The 23,918-nt window shown below is 37.6% G+C and overlaps 1 protein-coding gene across 1 annotated transcript in view; it reads right to left on the bottom strand.

Moving 5' to 3' along the window:
• ZMPSTE24 (zinc metallopeptidase STE24) overlaps positions 1–9,635 on the bottom strand; it is a 53,734-nt gene extending 44,099 nt beyond the window's left edge. The window contains exons 1-2 of the mRNA XM_051987774.1: positions 9,419–9,635; positions 2,701–2,847 (exon numbers count right to left, since the gene is read on the bottom strand). Of these exons, the coding sequence (XP_051843734.1) occupies positions 2,701–2,847; positions 9,419–9,538 (267 nt within the window). The 5' untranslated portion in view covers positions 9,539–9,635. The remainder of the gene's footprint in view (positions 1–2,700; positions 2,848–9,418) is intronic.
• Positions 9,636–23,918: the final 14,283 nt, after the last annotated feature.

Here is a 23,918-nt window from a genome sequence, read left to right as displayed (position 1 = left end):
TGTCATCTTGACCTCCTCCTGCCTAATGCCCACTAAGCTGAAAGTGATCTTTTCCTCAATTCTTCTTAGGGCACACTATCAACTTTGAGTCAGACTTACTTGTATAAATGTCAACTTCTCCATTAGACTAAAAAGTTCTTGAGGGAAAAGACTACATTGTTTTTCATTTCCAGAGCCAAGCAATACTGGCTTATAGAAAGAACTTGTTGGGCAAAGCACCACTATTATGTTATTACTAAAACCCAAGCTTTTTAAACAATCATTCCCTTATGACTGAATATGTTTAGAAACCAGAATGCTACACCTCAATGTACTAAATGTCAAAAGCCTCATCTTAAGTACATATGAAGAAATGAAGGACAAAATAAAGTTAACTTTTAATTATCCGCCTGCTAGGTTGACAAATTCTATTATTTAGACCTAAGAAACTTCTTACCTGGAGACTTCCCTGATCATCTTATCCAGGGGTTAGCAAACTATGGCCCATCCACTTTGGGAGTTGTTGATTTTTTTGTTTTTTAATAATCCCAAGAACTGCTAATCTTACCAATAAATTGAAGGCGCTTGAAACTGTGCCTCAATTTACCTTAATTTCAATAGCACAAAGGATTCCTCAGGGAGAGGCAAAGATATTCCAAAAAATATTTTTGTTACTGCTTTTAACAAAAAAAGTTAATCAACACAATGAAAATTTTTACCAATTGTCCGAGAGAAATACTCAAGTAGAAGAGTTTTAATGAATCCTTAGCTACTTGTGAAAAGCAACATATGTGACAAGCAGTATATTGCAATGGATAAAGAAATGGACATTCTGCCAGCTGTATGACCAGAGCTACCTCAAGTACCACCTTCTACCTGAAGCTCTTCCTAAGTGTGAATGCCCACCTTTATTGTATTTAACTACTTGGCATTTATTTTGTATTGACTTTCTATTTACTCTGTATATACGTTCTTGTCTCCTCTACCAGAATATAAATCCCCTGGGAGTCAGGATTATTCTATTCTTTGTGCATCTGTACCCTCAGCTGTGAACACAATACCAGACATTTATTAGGAACTGCAAAATGCTTGTGGATTGATTGCTCCTGGGAACCAGCTCTTCTGATTCCATATCCAAGGAACATAGGAAAATCCCGGAATTTGGCATCACAAAATATTCCTCAATCTGGAGTCAAAATACTTGGACATGAATCCTGGGTCTGCTGCCTTAACTTCAATGTCTGAACATTGGGCAAATTACTCAATCTATGGGTCTTGGTTTCTCCATCTGCACAATAAGAGGGTGGATTAGTTGCTTTAATTTTAAAGCTTCTAATCCTGATTTTTCCTATTTCTTCCTTGAGCATGTCATCCTTCTCTTAAACCAAATAAATGAATCAATGTTTAATATTGTTCACATTTTGGTTATTCCTTGATACCAGCTTAAATTATATGAGCATATTAGTTGGCGAGTTGGCCCTTTGGCCCAGATTACTAAAGATTTAAAAAACAAAAACAAAAAAAACTTGTGTATCTGAAAATGTCTCTTTAACCTAAAAGTCATTGTTTCCCTAAACTACACTTTTCAACTCTCCTAACTAATGTATTGTTCCTAAACATTCATCTAAACATTATCACAAAATTCCTATTCAATCTCAACATATCAAAAAGAACTCATAGTCTGTGTTTCTACTCCCTACTCACCCACTATTACAAACTCACAATAGACGGGCAAAGACTCTTGGGTTTTCTTGGCTTACCACACAGTCCCAAAACACCATTATAAATCTGCATATGCCTTCTCTTTCTCCTCTGTCATTTCTAGATAGTTTGGAAACAGATGGAGTTAGCATGATTCATTTTTTGTGAACTCCTATCCCCAAAACTAGAATGAAGTCAACTTCAGCTTTCTAGAAAAGACCAAACTTTCCCAATGCTTATACATGGCAAGTGTACCTTGAACTCCCCTGCTCTAATTTTTCTCAAATCCAGCAGAAGGTATTTTAACAATGCCAGGTTCTTATGTTTGCTGGGTCTCAAAATCAACTCACAAATGACTATACAATTAGCATATTGTTTCTCTCTTTTACTCAGGCTCTAATTCCATAAGAATAGTGTAAACACAGTATTTTCCAGGTTTTGTCTTTCACTAAAGTACCATGCTTCTGCTTTCCTTGCTCCTGATGTACTATTTAGATTTTTTTTGTTTAAGAGACATTTCTAACCTCTCTAGCTATGTCACTCGCCTGTGGTAACAATTTTAGAGGCAACAAAATAAATGGCCCAGTAATCTTGAAAGGAAAACTCTCAGGATTACTAATGAGCCAAGCAAATAAAAAAAATTAACTGAAAATGCTTACAGACAATATTAGCAAACTGACTCAGAGTACCACAGGAAAATTTTTCCCAAAACCCCCATTTGGAGCTGTTATCAGGACAGACTAAAAATAGGAAGAATGTATTTCTGGTTGATTCCTTCAAAGTTTCTGATTTTCAAGAACTAGAGGAACACAAACCAAATTAGTTCAGAAGATAGCACTGCACAATTATTTTCTCATCTGTAAACTCTTACTTGAATTTTTGCTATATAAATGTGAAATCAAATGTGATAATTAGGTTAAAATTATTTAATTTTTTAAAATGGTCACAATGTCAAAAATTATCCATGTATATATATTTTAAAAAGCTATAATTTTAAAAAGAGAAAAAAAAAATACTCACAGTGCCTTCAGTTTCTGAATACAATCCTGACCAAAAGCTGAAAGTACTTTTGTCCAGCTGATACAGTCGAGATTTTTCAAATGTTTCTGAATCCATGATTTGTCCCAATTCTTTTGGTACATGTGTAGTAGTTTTGTAGATACGTCTCTGAAAATAAATGAAGTAACAAAATGAAGTTTAAAAAAAAGTAATGGGGCAACTAGGTGACACAGTGGATAGAGCACCAACCTTGAAGTCAGGAGGATCTGAGTTCAAATTTGACCTCAGAACTTAATATTTCCTGTCTGTATGACCCTGGGCAAGTCACTTAACCCCAATTGCCTTAGGGGAAAAAAAAAAAAGTAACTAATAAAACATTTGATTCTTAGTTCATTGGTTCCTTTAAAATAATCAAGTCATATCTTGACAGCAAGACTAGATTCAATCAACTTTATCTGTTTAATCTAGCCTGCATAAGAACATATAAGTATAGCATATTGATAATAGTAGCTAGCTCCTAGCCTCATTACTAATAATGCAAAAAGTATAAGATCTACTTTTCTAATTTTTTTTGATGGTATGATTTTTAATATTAAGGTCATGTATGCATTTAGAATTTACTGTGAATTAGGGTAAAAGATGCTGAGCTACACCTAATTTCTGTCAGACTACTTTCTAGATTTCCAACAGTTTTTATCTCGAATTTTTTGGGGTTTTTTTGTGTGTGTGCAAGGCAATCAGAGGTAAGTGATTTGCCCAGAGTCACACAGCTAATAAGTACCAAGTGTCTGAGGTCTGATTTGAACTCAGGCCAGACTTGAGGATTGGTGCTCTGTCCACTGTGTCACTTAGCTGCCCCAAACATAGGAGTTTTTTCCTACATAATTTATGCTTTCTGGTTTTTCAACAATCCAATATGGATTTTCACTATATTATACTTGTCTAGTTAATCTAATCTCCTCCATTTTCTCAACAATATCAAATATTTTGATGCCTGCTGCTTTTATAATGTAGTCTGAGGCCTCAAAATGTTATTCATCCTTTATACATATCTTTTTTCATTACTTCTATTAATATGCTTTTGTTTCTCCTAATGAATTATTATTTTATGAAGTTCTATAATTTGATAACATGACTGATATAGCAATAAGACCAGCATCATAAACTAACTTTGGCAGTACTATCATTTTTCTAATACTAATTCAGCCTAGTCATGAACACTAAATATTTCTTCACCTATTAAAAAGTGTTCTTTATTTTTTTAAAGGAGCATTTTATTACTGAACTTGTGCAAACATTTTGCATTTTGGTAGATTAATTCACAAATATTTTACACATTTTATAGTTATTTTAAACAGTATTTCCCTCTCTGTTAATGCTTCTCAGATTTTGTTATTCTTATTTAGAAATACTTTTTATTTGTGTGAGTTTACCTAGCCTGAATCTCTGCTGAAGTTATTAACTATTTCAATTAATATTGTTACTGATTCTGTGGGACTTTTAAGTAAACTATCATTCTATCAGCAAAAAAAATAATTTTTTTTAATCTCCTCTTTGCCTAAATTTCCACTTTTGATTTTTGCTCATTTTATTAATAATAAAAGTATTGATAGCAGAGAAAAAGTATTAGGAAAAGATGTAAATGAGTATTGTTGTATTAGGTAAAATAGTAAATTAACCTAAAACTAAATTTTAATGTATTGTGATCTTTTCCTGGCTCAAGTCCTACAATTGTTAGCTCAAAATGTCTTAAGGGAAAGGTGGGATTATTGCAGTTTGGATATTTCTTTCTCTGAAAATAAATATTTGTATTTAAACTAATGTCAAACTAAAAAAAATAATTTCTAGCAGAAAAAACTGACTTATCAGTATGTCATACTAAAACACTGAATGGTCTTTTTTTTCCCCTTCAACAGCCAATTCATTCATAAACTGAAAGGGTTGAACTAGATGATATGCTCTGTTATGCTATTAATTCACAATCTCACAAAGAGATATTTATTAAGTGCTAATATGTGCTAAGTGCTAGGGACACTAAGACAATTTAACACATATCTATTAATTACTAAGCACAAAGCCCTTTGCTAAGAAATGGGAATCCATGAACAAAAGGAAAAAAGTTCTGTCTTAAAAGACCAGGGTTTTTTATTAAAGCAATACATATAAACAAAGTAACAGGGTGAGGGGAAGAGTTGAAAACTAACTGGATAGATAAGAAAGGGTTTATGTATTGCACAAATGTTCTGTTAGATCCAAGATTCTATAATTTTATAATTCTACTTATTAATACATTATATATAATTATATCAAATTACATAATTTAAGCATATATGATTTAACTGAAATATACCCTATAACCAGAATGTGACATAATAATCAAATATAGCGTGTATGATCTCAGAATACATAGCACATGATGAGATTTTTGGTGAAAATTGTTCTTCCTTATACCTGGTCCCACAAGTTCCTACCTAGCATATCTAGGCATGAACTGTCAGACCAGTATAGTCCCAAAGCAGAGGAATAGATTTGCCACTAGGAGTTGTGTAAGGAAGCTTGGACTTGTATAGTAATTGTAATAGACTGATACATCATGGACTTCATGGATACACACATGCTTTTGGAAAGATGGCCTACTCCTGAAAAACAAATTTGATGAGAAAAACATTTCATATGAGATAAGGCTTTGACAAGAAACTTACTAATACAGAGTACTGTATAGTTTTACAAAATAACCTGATGATATTGGACAAAGTCTTTGTTATTTAGTACTAAGCAAATGATGCTGGGCAAGTCATTTAACTTCTTTGGGACTTTATTTCCTTATTTGGAAAAACAAAACAAAACAAAACAAGGAAGTTAGACTAAATAATCACTAAGGTATTACAGCTCTAGAGGGAAGGAAATAAGTATGTATAGACCACCTACTATCTATCGAGTGCTTTTAAAATTTCTCATTTGGATTATAAATAAATTAGAGGAACATAGGATAGTTTATCTCTCAGACTTGTGAAGGAGAAAGAAATTTGTGACCAAAGATGAACTAGAGACCATTACTGATCACAAAATAGAAAATTTTGATTATATCAAATTAAAAAGCCTCTGTACAAACAGAACTAATGCAAACAAGATTAGAAGGGAAGCAACAAACTGGGAAAACATCTTTACAGTTAAAGGTTCTGATAAAGGCCTCATTTCCAAAATATATAGAGAACTGACCCTAATTTATAAGAAACCAAGCCATTCTCCAATTGATAAATGGTCAAAGGATATGAACAGACAATTTTCAGATGATGAAATTGAAACTATTACCACTCATATGAAAGAGTGTTCCAAATCATTACTGATCAGAGAAATGCAAATTAAGACAACTCTGAGATACCACTACACACCTGTCAGATTGGCTAAGATGACAGGAAAAAATAATGATGAATGTTGGAGGGGATGCGGGAAAACTGGGACACTGATGCATTGTTGGTGGAGTTGTGAACGAATCCAACCATTCTGGAGAGCAATCTGGAATTATGCCCAAAAAATTATCAAAATGTGCATACCCTTTGATCCAGCAGTGCTACTACTAGGCTTATACCCCAAAGAGATACTAAAGAAGGGAAAGGGACCTGTATGTGCCAAAATGTTTGTGGCAGCCCTGTTTGTAGTGGCTAGAAGCTGGAAAATTAATGGATGCCCATCAATTGGAGAATGGCTGGGTAAATTGTGGTATATGAATGGTATGGAATATTATTGTTCTGTAAGGAATGACCAGCAGGATGAATACAGAGAGGCTTGGAGAGACCTACATGAACTGATGCTAAGTGAAATGAGCAGAACCAGGAGATCATTATACACTTCGACAATGATACTGTATGAGGATGTATTCTGATGGAAGTGGATTTCTTTGACAAAGAGACCTAACTGAGTTTCAATGGATAAATGGACAGAAACAGTTACACCCAAAGAAAGAACACTGGGAAACAAATATGAACTATTTGCATTTTTGATTTTCTTCCCGAGTTATTTTTACCTTCTGAATCCAATTCTCCCTGTGCAACAGGAGAACTGTTTGGTTCTGCAAACATATATTGTATCTAGGATATACTGCAACATATCTAAATATATAGGACTGCTTGCCATCTAGGGGAGGAGGTGGAGGGAGGGAGGGGAAAAATCGAAACAGAAGCGAGTGCAAGGGATAATGTTGTAAAAAAATTACCCTGGCATGGATTCTGTCAATATAAAGTAATTATTAAATAAAATAAAATTAAAAAAAAATTTCTCATTTGTTCCTCACAACACTGGTAGATAGAACTATTATTTCCATTTTAGAGATGATGAAATTGAGGCAAAGAGCAGTTAAGTGAGTTGCCCAGGGTCACACAGGAAGTGTATTAAGGAGGATTTGAATTCTTAGATTACAGGTCAGTGTTCTATCCATTACACCACCTGATCTTGGAGACAGCTATCTGATAGACGAGTTTCCACTACCCAGCTCAAGCCTACCTTTCCACTTATTTCATATAATCCTTCTTCATAAACTCTAAATTCTAGCCAATTTGCCTTCAACCTCCTATCCATGTATTTATTTAAATACATTTAGGCTGCTCCCCAGATCTGGAACATATTTCTCTTCTCATCTATGCAAGTTAGAATTATCATCTTCCTTAAAGGCTGAGCTTAAGATATAACTTCTTCTATGAAATCTTTCTGGATACTTTCAGTTGTTAGTGTTATCAACTTCTTCAAATTATCTACTAACATCTACTATCCACACCTCCCTGATAAAATGTAAACTCTTAAGGGCAGGGATAATTTTATTTTTTGCCTTTGTATCTACAATACTTCGCACATTGTAGGCTCTTAAAAAATATTCGCTAAATTGAATTGAATTGTGAAGTAGCTAAAGCCAGGTGTATTTTACAGAATAAAGTGAAACTGAAAGACAACTGAGAAATTGTCTAAAGTTACAAAATGTGGCAGAGCAGAGAAGCAAATCCAAAACCAAATCCACTGACTCAGATTCTACTGCTTTTCCCATTATACTCCATTTAGAACCTAATTCTTTACATTTCCAGATGAAATGCATCAGGCTTCAAGAAATACTTTTCTAATCTTATGACATCCCATTAACAAAAGGAAAAAAATGATGGTTCAATGAGATGAAAAGCAAAAAAACTCACAAGAGCATAAGAATAGAGGAATTGGAAGGAACCTCAGAGGTCATCCAATCACAATCCTCAGGGCTGCACAGCAGAAAGTTGTAAATGTTTGTTCTTTGGTCTCCAAGGTTATTTTAAAGAATAAACCAAGAATAAATAAATCCTAGAAGACCATGATATCAGAGAAGTGATGCCATGACATACAAGTTAATTGGATTTCAGTAAGGTAGGGCTGGACAAGGTCACCTGCCTCATTTTCTCCAACAAAGCCAGCTGGATCAGATATAGATCAGGAGGACTAAAGATGCCCTGGATGCAGTGGGGAAACCTTGGCCTTTTAAGCTAAGGACTCATTAAATCGAACAGGTCTCATTTTGACTTAAGCAAGCCCCATAGATGATTAGGGTTAGGTGAGAAATGAGGCAGAGAATGACTTCTTTTATCTAGTGGGGGAAAAAAAAATCAATCTGGGAAGGGAAATAAACTCAGAGTTTCTGGCCAAAACAGAAACAACAGCTATTTACATTCACTCGGAGCCAATCAGGCTCAATTTCCCAAGCTGCACCGAAGAAAGACTTGGAATTATCCCAAACCAGGTTCTTCAATTTATTACTTTGTGACTTTGGACAAGTCATTATATCTTTCAGAGATATAACCGTACAATTTTATATTCCATCCTTTACAAATGTGAAAAATGAGACCCAGAGAATAATTTAACTGTTCAAGATCAAAGAGCAAGTAAGTGGCAGGGAAAGGATTCAACCCCAATTTCCCAAATCAGGACTATAAATGTTCTGGAGACCCCAGGATTATAGCAGGGTAGCATTCAGAGGCTTTCTGCCTTACACCAAATAGTTTCCTGTCCTCAATCTCCTCATCAGAAAATGGACTTGCTATTTTTGACCCTACCAAACTCACAATGTTGTTACAGGAAAAGAACCATGTTGGGGATAAGCAATCTGATACAGATTTGGGGCTCGAAAATGCGATATTCCCTTTAACTATCTCTCAGGATAACCAGAAAACCAGCGTCGAAAATCCTAAAACTCCATCAAAATGGGTATGACGACGTAGGGCGAATAGGAAGCAGGGAAGGAGCCAGATCCAGGTCGCTGAGGACCTGGGATTTACAGCCAGACGCGATCTGGGGGGGATGGTGGGGGGAAGAAGAGGGAGGGGCATCTGGTACGACTCTCATTTTACATAACAGAGGCTCATGGAGATGATACTGGCCAAGGTCACATCAGGAGGAAATGAGGAAGATGACAGCGATTTGAACCCCAGATTAGTCCCCAAAGCCAGCCTCTGAGGAAAGTCACTCAATCCAAGCACTCAGCCAACAGTTATTAAGCGCCTGCTGCATGCCAAGGATGGAGGAGCGATGGCAGAAATTGAGGAGGCCTCGGAAGTCGTTTTTGGGCGGGGGAATTTGGGGGCTTAGTGCCAGGTGCCCTCCCCCCGGCCGGGCGCGGTCCGCCCGGATCCTCAGCCCACGTGGGCAGGGCAGGCCCCGACAGGCCCCCGCCCGGCAGGGAGGGGCGCGGCCTTACCCCCCGCCTGTTCCTCCTAGCGGCTCCGCTCACCTGCCGCTGCGCCAAGAAGGTTTCCCAGAGGTAGATGGTCCAAGAGAAGAGCAACACCGAGCCGAAGATGCGCTTCTCGAGCGGCAGCGCCCACAGCGCGTCCAACAGCGGCGTCCACATCCCCGCGGCCTTCGGCTCTCCTTGCGCCCCCACACGCCGGCAGCGTCCCGGCCTCCTCCGTCCCCTCCGCGAGCACGCCCGCCGGGGATAAGGCGGGGAGTCACATCCACATCCGTCTCGTCACTCGGCTCGGAGGTGTCACCGCCATATCAGTCCCCAGCGTTTCTGCGCGTGCCCGGTGTCACAACCACATCAGTCCCCGTCTTCTCAGCCACATCCGTCTCCGCAGCCCTGCGATCGGTGTTACATCCAAACTATCCGGGCTCCTCGGCAAGTCGGAGGTGTCACCTTCACATTAGTTCCACTATGCCGGTTGTGTCATAACTAAAAAGGCCCACTGCAGTGTCTGGCTGACATCCACCACATCCCCTCTGAGCTTGCGGTGTCACATCTAACCCTTTCCCCGAGGTTTAGGAAAAGGCCCGGAAGCCGAGCCAAGAAAGCGCGGGCAGCCCTTCGACTTCCGCTGAGCCCCACCCTGGCCCTAGTTCTAAACGGAGCTGCTCCTGTGCGCGCTCCGGAACCCGGCATTCCGAGCGGGATCACGCTCCTGCTCCTTGTCCGCGCGCCCCCGACGCCTGTGCTCTCCTAAGCGCGGCCCCGGACCCTCTTCAGTGTAGTCACTTTACTTGCGCATGGCTGACCTTTCCAAGGCCTAGGTCTAGGACTTGTGAACCCTTGTGCTCTTCCAGGTGGGGCCCTCAGCTCGCGACCTCATTCATCCACTGCAGCACCAATCTGAGCCCCGAGCTCAGTCTTCCCCTCTGGCCCAACCCCGTCTTCCTACCCAGACACACCTGCATTTATCCCTTCCCCTCCCCAACCCAATTCCTCGGGCTGAGCAGCATTCCCTGTGGGAGTGGACACCTCTTACTTGCCCCCAATTCTGCCCTCTCCATGACTGACCTCAGACCCCGCCTCCCTGCCCACAATGCCCTCTCCTTCCAGCCTTGTCACTCACTCGGAAATATTTTGAATTAGAGCTCCAGCACACCAGAGATCCAGAGCGAGAGAAACTGGAGGTCCCTAAGTCCTCTGAGGACAAGTCAGGGGAGGTAGGATAGATAGGGAGCAGATGGAGGGATAGAGAAGGTAGAAGGAGAGATAAAGAGACGGAGAGAGAAATGGACAGATCTTTGTTTTCCAAGAGGACCCAGGACATCTAGAGTGGCAGGTGATCCGGAGTTAAGGGAGAAGGTCATCCACCTAACTCCCTTCCAGCATCAAAGTCAAAGTAGGACAAAAGTCAAGAAGAATGTTGATGGCCAGGGATGCATCAGATAATTTGTTGGGAATTGAGCTGCGGAAGCAAATAGAAGTATCATTCTGGTTTGATGTGGGGAGGGGTGTTTAGGCGGTTGGCTGGCAAGAAGTTGTCTGGATCTCCGAGCAAGTCTGGTGAGAATAGGGCTAGTAAGAAGAGTACAAGAAGCAGTAAGATTAGGCCTAAGGCATCCTTGATGGTATAACATGGGTGGAAGGGGATTTTGTCTGAGTCTGGGTTAATGTCTGAGGGGTTGTTGGAGCCAGTTTCATGAAGGAAAAGGAGGTGAACAATGGCTAGTGCTATAAAGAGGAAAGGAAGGATGAAGTGAAATGCAAAGAATCGGGTGAGGGGGGCCTTATCTACAGCGAAACCCCCTCAGATTCACTCGGCCAAGGTGGTACCGATGTATGGGACGGCTGATAGGAGGTTCGTAATTAGGTAGCGCCTCAGAATGCTATTTGGCCTCAGGGGAGTACATATCCTATGAATGCGGTTGCTATTACAGTCAGAAATAGAATTACTCCAATGTTTCTGGTGGCTTCTATGTCTGACCAGCTCTGATTGCTTCACAGTTTCCGGTTCAGCGGCCTTCGAGGCTGTTAGAGGGAATTGTTCTCATCCGTCCATTTTCCCAGGGGAAGTCTTCACATGCTTAGGGTAGATATCTAACTCCCAGATTTGAGACCAGTTTGTTACCCTCGATGTGGTTTAGCTGGGATGGTTTATCAGGGTGTGATCTCTATGTATGCTCTGACTTATTGGAGCCACAGGTAAGAGTTGGGTGGACATCAAAGATGGATGAGCTGCCCTGAGAAGGGATCATCAGCAAGCCCTCCTACCAGATGGGCTAGTCCTCTTGAACAACAGATAGATAATGAAAGAAGGGGAATCCACATGTGTAAGAAAAGGACCCCACAAGTGTAGAGAGAGTTGTCTTTATACTTCAAGCCTGGTACACCTCTCTCTGAGAACAGAATAATCTCCTGCCCAACTTCCATTGTCTCTCCTCCTCCCACACCCACCAAAGTCTCCCCTGGAGAAAGGTGGCAAAGACAGTGGAGATGACTGATTTCCTTCCTTTTGAATCATATATCTGTCTTCTCCCTTCAATATTATTAGTCTAGGAAATATAATCGGGTTCAATTTAACTTCTGATCATTTTGTCATGGAGAGAGAGGGCTGAAGCTTTATACTCATGAGGGCTTAACCACTTTCTCACCAAATACCAATTCAACAGTAAACACACATAGCACTTAACAAAGAAATCCATTTATCCAAACCATAGTAAAACAGGAATCCAAGAAGGTATGCACAATAGAATACATACCAGATATGTAGCTCCCCAACTGGGAGTGAGATAACTCAACTCAACTCAACTGAGAGGCAGTGTCTTTGATCTTATCCAAGGGGAAACTCTTCAAAGTTTCTGGTGTAGCAAGCTGGGGACAGGGACACAATGGAAACCTCTGGCTCTTCTCGTGTCTTCGCAGAAGAGTCTTTCAGCATCCTAAATTGGCATGGCCTTTTCCATAGTCCACCTCAAAGTATAAGGCAGAAACACTCAAAGAAACTTGACCCTTGAAGAGTCCCTAAGAGGACTGTCACTTGAAGAATCCCGAAGAACACTAAGGCTCCCTTCTTGCCATATTCTCCTGACTCCTCACACGGGGCAAAGGCTTCATCACCAATAAGCAGAGTGCCCTGTCCATGGGCTTTGGGACAAGGGTTAGTATAGATGAATTCCTCTCCAAGATTCACTACTGATTCAATAAATTTTCTCTATCATAATACAGAAATTTCTTCATTCTAGAAGCTCACTTGACTCCTAGACTTAAAACATCAGAAGTACTCTTCACCCCTGATATCTTGCCCTCTAATTGACTGGTTGGTCTTCACCAAGCCTGCATTTTAAAGAGGATGTCCAGATGAACCATGTCTTCATTCCTCTCCTTCTCTGTCCCACCCTCCCTTTTCAGCTTCTTTTTTATGTTTTATTTAATACCATCAGAATGTAAGAGCCTTGAGGGCAGGTATTATCTTTCCATTGGATTTGTATCCTATATACTGCAACATATCCAACATATATAGGACTGCTTGCCATCTAGGGGAGGGGGTGGAGGGAGGGAGGGGAAAAATCGGAATAGAAACGAGTGCAAGGGATAATGTTGTAAAAAAATTACCCTGGCATGGATTCTGTCAATATAAAGTAATTATTAAATAAAAATTAAAAAAAAAAAAAAGGATTTGTATCCTAGTATTTAGCCTTTAAAAAAATGCTCTTTGAAGTGAAGAATTTATGACCAAACAAGAAATCGGGAACATTATGAAATGCAAAATGGATAATTGATTTCATTAAATTAAAAAGCTTTTGCACCAAGAAAACCAATGCAGTTAGAATTAGAAAGGAAATAGAAAGCTGGTATACAATTTTTAGTCAGTATTTTTTATAAAGATCTCACTTCTAAAATTTATAGAGGACTGAGTCAAGTTTTTAAGAATACAAGTCATTCCCCAACTGATAGTCAAAGAGATGCAGGTATAGTGGTAAGGAATTGAGGCATGAGAATTGATGTGAGAATCCCCTCTGGTCTCAGTGCAGGTCTAATGTAAAAGAATTCACAAACATGAAATCTGAATGGCAAAAGGAAGTTTTATTTTTCGCTAAGATTAGCAGGTAAATCTCTTAATGAGGAAATTTTTCAAGGACTGTGTTAACAGAAACCTATTTTATGAACAAATCTTGGGGGCTGGGGGTAGTTTGAGTTGATAAACTGACCAAGATCTCCCAAATGAATGAAATCACTTTGAAGGCTTTTTTCCAGAGCCTAGAATTTCCTGAAAGGGGATCTGGCTACCCCAAAAGATAAATAGGGGGTGATTTGCCCAAGATTTCCAATTGAATGACCGTTTATCTTAGAAAAGTCCTGTGTGGAAAGTATGCCCCCTCCTCTGAGGACCCGAATCTCCCTTCTTTTACAGATCAAAGGGGACACAGTTTCATAATGATTATTTTACAAATTAAAGGGGACACAGTTTTAGAGTTTACCCCCATCAAAAGGATATGAACATAATTTTCAGGTTAAGAAATCAAAGCCATTTCTCTTTATATGAAAAAATGCTCTAAATTATTGATTAGAGAAATGCAAATTAAAATAACTGTGAGATACCACCTCACACCTATCAGATTGGCTAAGATAACAAGAAAAGATACTGATAAATGTTGGAGGGGGTGTGGGAAAACTGGGACACTAATGCCTTGTTGGTGGGATTATGAACTGATCCAGCTATTGTGTAGAGCAATATATACCGCAAAGGGTTATAAAACTATGCATATCCTTTGATCCAGCAATGTCACCCCCTGGGTCTACATCCCAAAAAAACCATAAAAGAGGGGAAAGGACCCACATGTGCAAAAAACATAGCAGTTCTTTTTGTGATGACAAAGAATTGGAAAATGAATGGATGCCCATCAACTGGGGAATAGCTGAATAAGTTATGGCATATGAAAGTAGTAGAATATTATTATTCTATTAATAGAAATCTTAGATTAACCAGAAAGATTAGGCTGATTTCAGAAAAGCTTGGAAAGATAAATGAATTGATGGTGAGTGAAGTAAGCAGAACCAACATTGTACACAACAACAGCAAGATTGTGTGATGATCACCTATAATAGAGTTAGCTGTATTCAGCAATGCTGTGATCCAAGAAAATTCCAAAAGACTTTGGATGGTAAATGCCATCCACATTTAGAGAGAGAATTATGGAGACTGAATGTTATTTGAAGTATAATATTTTCATTATTTTTGTTTGTTGGCTTTTTCTCTCATTTTTTTTTCTCTTTTGATTTGATTTTTCTTGTACAGAATGGCAAATATGGAAATATGTTTAAAAATTACACACATTTAATATCAGATTGTTTAGGAGAGAGGTAAAGAAGGGAGAAAAATATGGAACATAGTCTTACAAAAATGAATATTGAATAGGACTGCTTGCCATCTGGGGGAAGGGGTGGAGGGAGGGAGGAAGGGGAAAAGTCGGAACAGACTGCAAGGGATAATGTTGTAAAAAAATTACCCAAGCATGGATTCTGTCAATAAAAAGTGATAATTATTTTTAAAAAATGAATATTGAAAACTATCTTTATATTTGGATAAATAAAATACTATTGAAAATTTTTTTAAAAATCACCTGTCCTCTTTCTTTTACATAGGTAATTATTTTGTGGCTGTGGAATATAGTGTATAATGTCAGATATTTTTTCAATGAATTGATTGAATTTGTTGATTTTCTCTGCTTTTTCTTTTCTTTTTAAAATCCTTTTTTTTCCCAAAAAAGTTTGATTCTCTGGGACATAAGGAGGGAAGAGAGGGATATGGTAAAAAATCTAGGTAATGTTAAAGTAGAAAATGTTAGTTAAAATTTCTGTTAAAAAGAAACAATTTTTAAAAAGAACTTAGCTCTTCTCAGCAATTTAGTGATCCAAGACAATTCCAATAAAATAGAAAATATCATCTCAATATGACTCACATGGAAATATGTTTAAAAAAAAAGAAAGAAAGAAAAGAAATGTATATGTATAAGCTAAAAATTAAAAAAAAATGTTTCTTGACTTGACATACAGAAGTGAGATTATTTAGTGCTTACTATGTGCAGGCACTGTACAAATAGAACTAAGAAAGTTTCTTCCCTCAAGTTTATATTCTAATGTAGGAAGACAACACCTATAGAGAAATTGAAAAAGGGAAAGGCAAAGATTTGCTCCTTTGGAGGTAGGAAGATGGTAAGAAGGTGAAATTCTGAAAGTTGAATCTGAAGTAAACCAAACCATGAAAGTGGTTTTTCCTGAAATACAGGTCTAAGCAAGAAGTCGCCAATTAGGAGAGTGTGGAGGTTTCTTCAGGGTAAGAAGGCAGATGTCTAAAAAGAAGAAGTGAGGTCCAAAGTCTGAAATTAGGAAAGTGACTTGCTTATGGTTACATGGAAAGAAAGTAGTATTAAAAGGAAATTATTTGTCCTGATTAATGAGGCAAAACTCAAGATAGATAATTAAAAGGAGTTTATTAAATGCATCAAAGTAGCAACATGTTGGCACAGTGGATAGAGCTCTGGCCTGGAGTCAAGAAAACTCAATTTCCTAAATTCAAGTCTAGCCTCAGAGATTTATGAGCTGTGTGACCCTGGGCAAGGCACTTGACTCTGTTTGCCTCCGTTTCTTCATCTGTAAAATGAACTGGAGAAGGAAATAACAAAACTATTCCAGTATCTTTGCCAAGAAAACTCCAAATGGGTCACAAAGAGTTGGAAATGACTGAACAACAATACAAGCAACATGTGGATGGGCTGATCATTGGAAATCAGCAATGACTGCAAGACGGAGCCAAGTTTTATTGATAACATAATGAGATAAAGATAAATAGGATAGGTCTGAGTCAATAAAAGGGGGTGGACCATTGCATCTCCTTTCCTGCCCAAAGTAGCAAGTACACGGCAATTTGCCAGATATAAACATGTACAAGTTGACTCGCTACATGACTAATAGCCGGTAATACATAGCTGCAGATTAAGTGACACTTTCTCCAATACTGATTGCCAAGCCAGACAGAATAATGAAAGGGTGCCTGAGTCTGCATAACTTTCAATAGGGTTTGAATCCAGGTTTTCTCAATTCAAATCCAGTACTCACCAAGAACCTTAAGCATCCAGTTCTCTCAGGCATTAGCCCCACTTCTTTTAGTTCCCAGTTGTGGCTTTATAATTGATCAAATCAGCAGAGAACATGGGGGACACTCATCTCCATTTCTGATTCTCTTCCTTTTTGTCCCACTTCTACTATAAGCCTCTATAGCTCTCTTGAGCAAGTAAATGCTTCTGGGGCAGTCATAAAATCCTCTAGACTAGGCTCACCACAAATTCATGTTATATACCCCACTTGGTCCTGTTCAAAAAGCAATTCTTCCATTATTCTGTTTTTCTATCATATTTTCACAGTTGCCCTTCCAAAGCCCCTTTTTTTTCCAAGCCCCTAACTCTTTTTTTGCCTTACCCCAGCAGACAACCTCCATCCTATTTTACTGAGAAAATTGAAACCAATACTGCCTTCTGTTATCTCTGTTCTTCAACACCTCAACCTCTATATTTTTATCTATCCTTCTGTTCTTGAAGTCTCTGAGGATGAGGTTATCCTTCCTGCCCAAGTTAATATCTCCACTTATGATAAGGATCCCCTCTCATCAGGTCTTCTAAAGAGCTTGCTCCATTTATCATTCCGGCTCTCTCATGACCCATTAAGAACTTCCCTATGGCTAACAAATTCAGATCTCCTTGGTCCTAGAAAAATTTTTTTAACATTGTCATCCTCACTGATCTTTCATTTACACTGCCATATTCTGAAAATGTCACCTCTACTTCCTCCCATAACCCTCAGCTCCTTGTAATTTGGTTTTTAAAATCTATTGAAATTTGTCTCTCTAGATTTTCAGAAACCTCAGCTGCCAAATCCAAATGACCTTTTCTTGGTCCTCAAGATCTTTTGCCTTCTTACAGAATTTGACAATACCAACTACCTCTTCTCCATGGGCTTCCACAATACTACTAACTAGCTAGTAATGGAGCTGGCTCCACTCCCCTCTGCAACATTATACTACTGGTAATCTTGAGGGTGAAGGAAGTATTTGTGTACCCTCTTTTATTAAAGGGCTCCAACTTTTGTTTGATTCATAAGAAGGCAGTGTTCAGTTCTGAGGGACCTAGTTTCTCGTGAGAGGGATTAGATTTCTCATTGTCTTTAGGCTGCCATTCTGGAGCCCCAGGAAAAATCACTTACAATTTTAGGCTTAGCTCATGTCTAGGATCTTCCCAAAAGGATATTCAATGCAGGTTAGTAATAAGATTATTTGTTTTACATTTTTACAGTTAAAGGTTCTGATAAGGGCCTCATTTCTAAAATATATAGAGAATTGACTCTAATTTATAAGAAATCAATCTCCAATTGATAAATGGTCAAACGATATGAATAGACAATGTTCAGATGATGAAATTGAAACTATGTCTACTCATATGAAAGGGTATTCCAAATCACTATTGATCAGAGAAATGCAAAATAAGACAACTCTGAGATACCACTACACACCTGTCAGATTGGCTAAGATGACAAGAAAAAATAATGATGAATGTGGGATGTGGGAAAACTGGAACACTGATGCATTGTTGGTGGAGTTGTGGACGAATCCAACCATTCTGGAGAGCAATTTGGAACTATACTCAAAAAGTTATCAAACTGTGCATACCCTTTGATCCAGCAGTTTTTCTACTGGGCTTATACCCCAAAGAGATACTAAAGAAGAGAAAGGGACCTCTATGTGCCAAAATGTTTGTGGCAGCCCTTTTTGTAGTGGCTAGAAACTGGAAAATAAATGGATGTCCATCAACTGGAGAATGGCTGGGTAAACTGTGGTATATTAATATTATGGAATATTATTGTTCTGCAAGAAATGATCAGCAGATGAATACAGAGAGGCTTGGAGAGACTTACATGAACTGATGCTGAGTGAAATGAGCAGAATCAGGAGGTCATCATACACTTCAATAACAATACTGTATGAGGATGTATTCTGATAGAAGTGGATATCTTCGACAAAGAGAAGATCTAACTCACTTCCAATTGATCAATGAGGGACAGAATCAGCTATACCCAGAGAAGGAACACTGGGAAATGAATGTGGACTATTTGCATTTTTGTTTTTCTTCCCAGGTTATTTTTACCTTTTGAATCTAATTCTTGTACAACAAGAGAATTGTACAGTTCTGCATGCATATATTGTATCTAGGATATACTATAACATATTTAACATGTATAAGACTGCCTGCCCTGTAGGGGAGGGGGTGAAGGGAGGGAAGGGAAAAGTTGGAACAGAAGTAAGTGCAAGGGATAATGTTGTAAAAAAAAATTACCCATTATTCTGTCAATAAAAAATTATAATAAAAAAAGACTTTATTTTCTCCACACCCACACCCACAATACCCCCCCAAATACAAAACCAATCAAAATACAATAGACATATAGTGTAAAAAAAAAACTTGAAACAATAACCTATAACTCCTTTTACACTCTTCATGGAGTTGGATACTTGATATATGTGTATTAATTATTATTGTGTATTATATGTATTAAATATTATATATATGTATTAATTAAAATTAATATTTAATACACATTTAAACATGAAACATATCACAAAACAGCCATTTTACTTTCATCTTGGTTTCACCACTGTCCAAGCAGTTCTTCCAGGTCCATGTCTTCTGTCAAGTCAGACCAGAGCTAGGGTCATTTTCTGGTGATGATTTTCTTTTGCAATATACATTTGGAGAAAACTTTTCAGCTGACAGCTCTGCCTAAGGAGCTCAGGAACTCTTGTCTGCTTGAATTCATGAAGCTACCTTCAAGACTAGAAACATCCATCTAAGGATCACTGTTCAGTCATCTGTATTGAGAAAAATATTAAAAACAATGATGACCAAGCAGAAAGGTAAACCTGAGCCTTGCCATCCTGACTCAGCCTCACCTAAACAAGCACACAGACTCACTGCCACATATGAGCAACAAACCATAGTCTCCGGGAGAGAGGGGAAAGCATAGCCAATTTTTTTGGGAAGTTTAACAGCTTCACAGTTACCAAGTATTTGGCTGACAGAAAAAGAAAATGTGAGGATAAAAGTTGTCTCTCCTTTTAAAATCTACTAAGTGAGCTGCTCTCCTGGCTCAATGTTGCATGAGTTTTCATTGACTAGTTTCAATCAATAAATCAGTATAAGACAAAACCAGGAAAACTGCCCCTAATTCACTCAGAGCTAGACATGTTCGACCAGAAATTGTTGGACATGTGTGTCTCATAATTCAACTAGTAAGAACTATTCCATTCTACCAAATTAATTAATGAAGTGAAGAGTATACTTGTTTATAAAATAGTTTTGATCACTAGGGAGGAAGCCTTCTTATTACAAGAGTGAGCAGAAATGTATCTCTGTACACAGAGCTCAAAAGCATAGCTTAGATCAAAGGGAACTAAACATCCTTTCTGAGACTAGATAAAGAAAAGAAGCAGATTTCCTAGGGCTGCTATCAAAGTCTTCCTTTGCCATTTGTTGTTTTTCAATCATGTCTGACTGTGGGAATGCCCATTTTCTTGGCAAAGATACTAGAGTAGTCCATCATTTCCTTCTCTAACTTATTTTACAGATGAGGAAACTGAGGCAAACAGACTTAAATGACTTGTCCAGATAGTAAGTGTTTGAAGACAGATTTTAAGCCAGGAGTATCAGTCCTCCTGATTCTATGGCTGTTATTCTATCCACTGTGTCACCTATCTAAAAAAGGATACAAGGGGACACAGTAGGAAGTCAGTCTGTTGTAAGTTGATCCTGCTGTAAGTGCTGAAGCAATTAATAGCAAGATGTGAATATAAAATAAAATGAAGTTAATAATATCAATTCTAAACACATCACTCACTCTTACCTTTTAAAAATCAATTTTAAACAACAAAATAGATAAGGAAAAAACAAAAACACTAGACTTTGTTCCCAGTGACAAGGGTATATAAAACATAATGCAGATTCACAATTAAGGGCTCAAAATCCATTATGTCAACAGAATCTTTAAAAAATAGAAGTTTTTAATCATAATTTCAAGTAAGATGATAGCAAACATAGATTCCAAGAAGAGAAACAAATGTAGAAACTAGTTCACAGTCAATGAAACAGTATCAATGTTAAACACATAAATCGCATAGCAGAGCAATCAAGTTCTTAAGGGCAAAGCTATTTGAAATGAATAAAGACTAAGCTATTAACTCACTGATTTTAATTGACCCAAATGTTCTGAGTACAATAAATCCCAAAGGAAGATGAACAAGGAAGATATTACAATTTTGAACAATATTGGAAAAAGTTAATTTTGCAGACATTTTGGAGATTCAAAGATTCAAACTCTTAGAGAATATATATGTATTCCAATGTAGATTCCAATAGCATCTATTCAAAAATTGATTTTGCGGTAGGGGAAAAAACTTATGAACAAATGTGCATAGGCAGAAATCTTAAACATTTCCTTTACAGATCAATTATAATCAATAAAAGAAATATGAACAAAAGATAATTACTTAAATGGAGATTAAAATAACATCTCAATGAGTGGGTCAAATACCAATTTAAAAAAATTCAAATGAAATGGAATAACAATGAGACACTTTGACAAAATTTGTCAAGACATCAAAGGAATCCTAAAGGGAAAAGATATATCCCTGATTACTTTTTATTAAAAAAAAAAAAAGGACGATTAATAGCAAAGATCTACTTTTTGAATGCAAGCAAAATTAGCCTTTTAGTCTTAAATCAGTAACTTATTTGATAAAGAACTCAACCTATGTCCTAGAATATGAGCTCTAACTTTATTCAGAGTAATTTCTACTTTGGGGACTGAACAGAATCTATATAAACCTCCAGCTTTATATTACTACTGTAGTTCCGCTCCCATCCAGGCTAGGTGGGATGGGCACAGCTCTGTGTAACAAGATCCGTGTACAAAGGAAAGCATGAATTTGACAGAGAAGATTCTGAGTACATGCTATATGTATCTATAAAAAACTGAACTGATTTGAGGCAACCTTTGCAGTCACATAGGAAACAGAATGTTCTGAAATGCAGTAGAGAAAGAGAGATTTGGAATGATGGATATTTATCAGAAGCTAGCCTGGCCATGTCCCTAGACTTGTTCGAAATTCTAAAGAATGCTCAGAAATAACATCCTATGGTTGAGATTGTGCCCTCTTTCCTGGATGAGCTGAGATGTTATCTCACTTCCAGATGTGAAGAACTCATTTATTTCTGTATCTTTAATTGTTATATTTTAATCTGCATAACTTCTACAAATTCTGTTTGCTATTTGGCTTGAACAGATGACCTTCCTGCATAGTGGGCTATTGTTTTTCTTTCAGTAGTATTTTATTTTTCCAAATACTTGCAAAGATAATTTTCAACATTCACCTTTGCAAAACTTTGAGTTCCAAATTTTTCTCCCTCTCTTCCTCACTTCACCCCTTCCCAAGATAGCAAGATATCTGATATAGGTTAAACATGAGTAATTCTTCTAAACATACTTCCATATTTGTCATACTATCCAAGAAAAATCAGATCAAAGGGGGGAAAACCAGAGAAAAGAAAAAACCCAAGCAAACTAACAACAATAACAACAACAACAGAGGTGAAAATACTATGTTTTGATCCACATTCAGTCTCTATAATTCTCTCTCTGGATGCAAATGGCGTTTTACATCCCAAATCTATTGGAATTGCCTTAAATCACTTCATTGTTGAAAAGAGCCAAGTTGATCACAATTGATCATCACAGAATCATTTTACTGAATACAATGTTCTCTTGGTTCTGCTCTCTTCACTCAGAATCAGTTCATGTAAGTCTTTGCAGGCTTTTCTGTAATCAGCCTGTTTATCATTTTTTACAGAACAATAATATTCCATTGTATTCTTACACCATAATTTATTCAACCATTCCTCAACTGGTGGACATCCACTAAATTTCCAGTTCCTTATCACTACAAATACAGCTGCTACAAGCATTTTTGCCCATGTGGGTCTTTTTTATGACCAGGATATAGACCCAGTAGAGACACTGCTGGAACAAATGCTATGCATAATGTGATAGCCCTTTGGGCATAGTTCCAAATCACTCTCCAGAATGATTGTATCTTCTCACAACTCCACCAACAATGTATTAGTATCTGTTTTCCCACATCCCCTGCAACATTTATCATTATCTTTTCCTGTCATCTTAGCCAATCTGAGGTGTGAAGTAGTACCTCAGAATTGTCTGAATCTGTATTTCTCTGATCAATAATGCTTATGAGCATTTTTTTTCATATGACTCGAAATGACATATTTCTTTATCTAAAAATTGTCTGTTCATATCCTTTTACCATTTATCAATTGAGGAATGGCATAGTAGGCTATTTGTGATTGACTTTTATACAACTAACATTTGATGAGGAGTGATGAGGTATAATAAGTTTGGGAATACCTTTCTTCTCTGGAGATCAGACATGCATCTTTTGTTCTAGACCTATTGTATCCCTAGACTAAAGATTTTAAGGGGCAGCAGATGATAGATATAATTCCAGTCCAATATCTCTTTTAAAGGATGTAGGAGAGACTGTGCAGACTTGGCTACACTAGGTCTTGTTTCTCTCTCTATCCTTAGCTAGCATTATGGCAATGAAGGGACTGCTCTTCTCAAATTTCTTGATGGCGAGGTAAAACCTTATATTGCATCTATCTATGTGTTAAGTCTGAAAATCCAGATAAACTAAAAGACAAAGTTCATTCTGAGCATGATCAGTTTATTAGTTAGGCTAGCAGTAACCAGTAGGGCAGCTAGATGGCACAGTTAGATAGTGTTATGTTTGAAGTCACAAAAATTCTGTGAACTCAAAGACAGCTTCAGACACTTAATAGCTGTGTGAAGTTGAGCAAGTCACTTAACCCTATTTGCCAATTTATTCATCTATAAAATGAATTGGTGAAGGAAATGGCAAACCATTTTAATATCTCTGCCAAGAAAACCCCAAATGAGGTGTCTGAAATGACTGAACAACAAAGCAGTAGCCAACAAATTGGATCAATAGCCTCTTGAATGAAGGCTAACAGGGTCTTTTATAAAAATTAGCAGGATGAGAAAGTAAAATCTTGGGCAATATAGTATGTGTTCTTCTGATTGGTTATTGATGAATTGAGATTACATCATTTGGGGAAACAGAAAGCTGGGGAAAATGTTTGCAGCCTGTATTTCTAACAAAAGCCTCATTTCTAAAATATAAAGATAATTGACTCAAATTTATAAGAATATAAGCCATTCCCCAATTGACAAATGGTAAAAGGATAAGGACAGACAATTTTCAGATAAAAGAAATTAAAGTCATTTGTAATCATATGATAAAATGCTTTAAATCACTATGGATTAGAGAAATGCGAATTAAGACAGCTCTGAGATATCATTTTATACCTATCAGATTGTCTAAGATGACAGGAAAAGATAATAAATGTTG

This window comes from Antechinus flavipes, chromosome 3, assembly GCF_016432865.1.
Source record: "Antechinus flavipes isolate AdamAnt ecotype Samford, QLD, Australia chromosome 3, AdamAnt_v2, whole genome shotgun sequence".
In the NCBI taxonomy this organism is placed as follows: Eukaryota; Metazoa; Chordata; class Mammalia; order Dasyuromorphia; family Dasyuridae; genus Antechinus; species Antechinus flavipes.
This window is presented reverse-complemented; position numbering and strand designations above follow the sequence as displayed.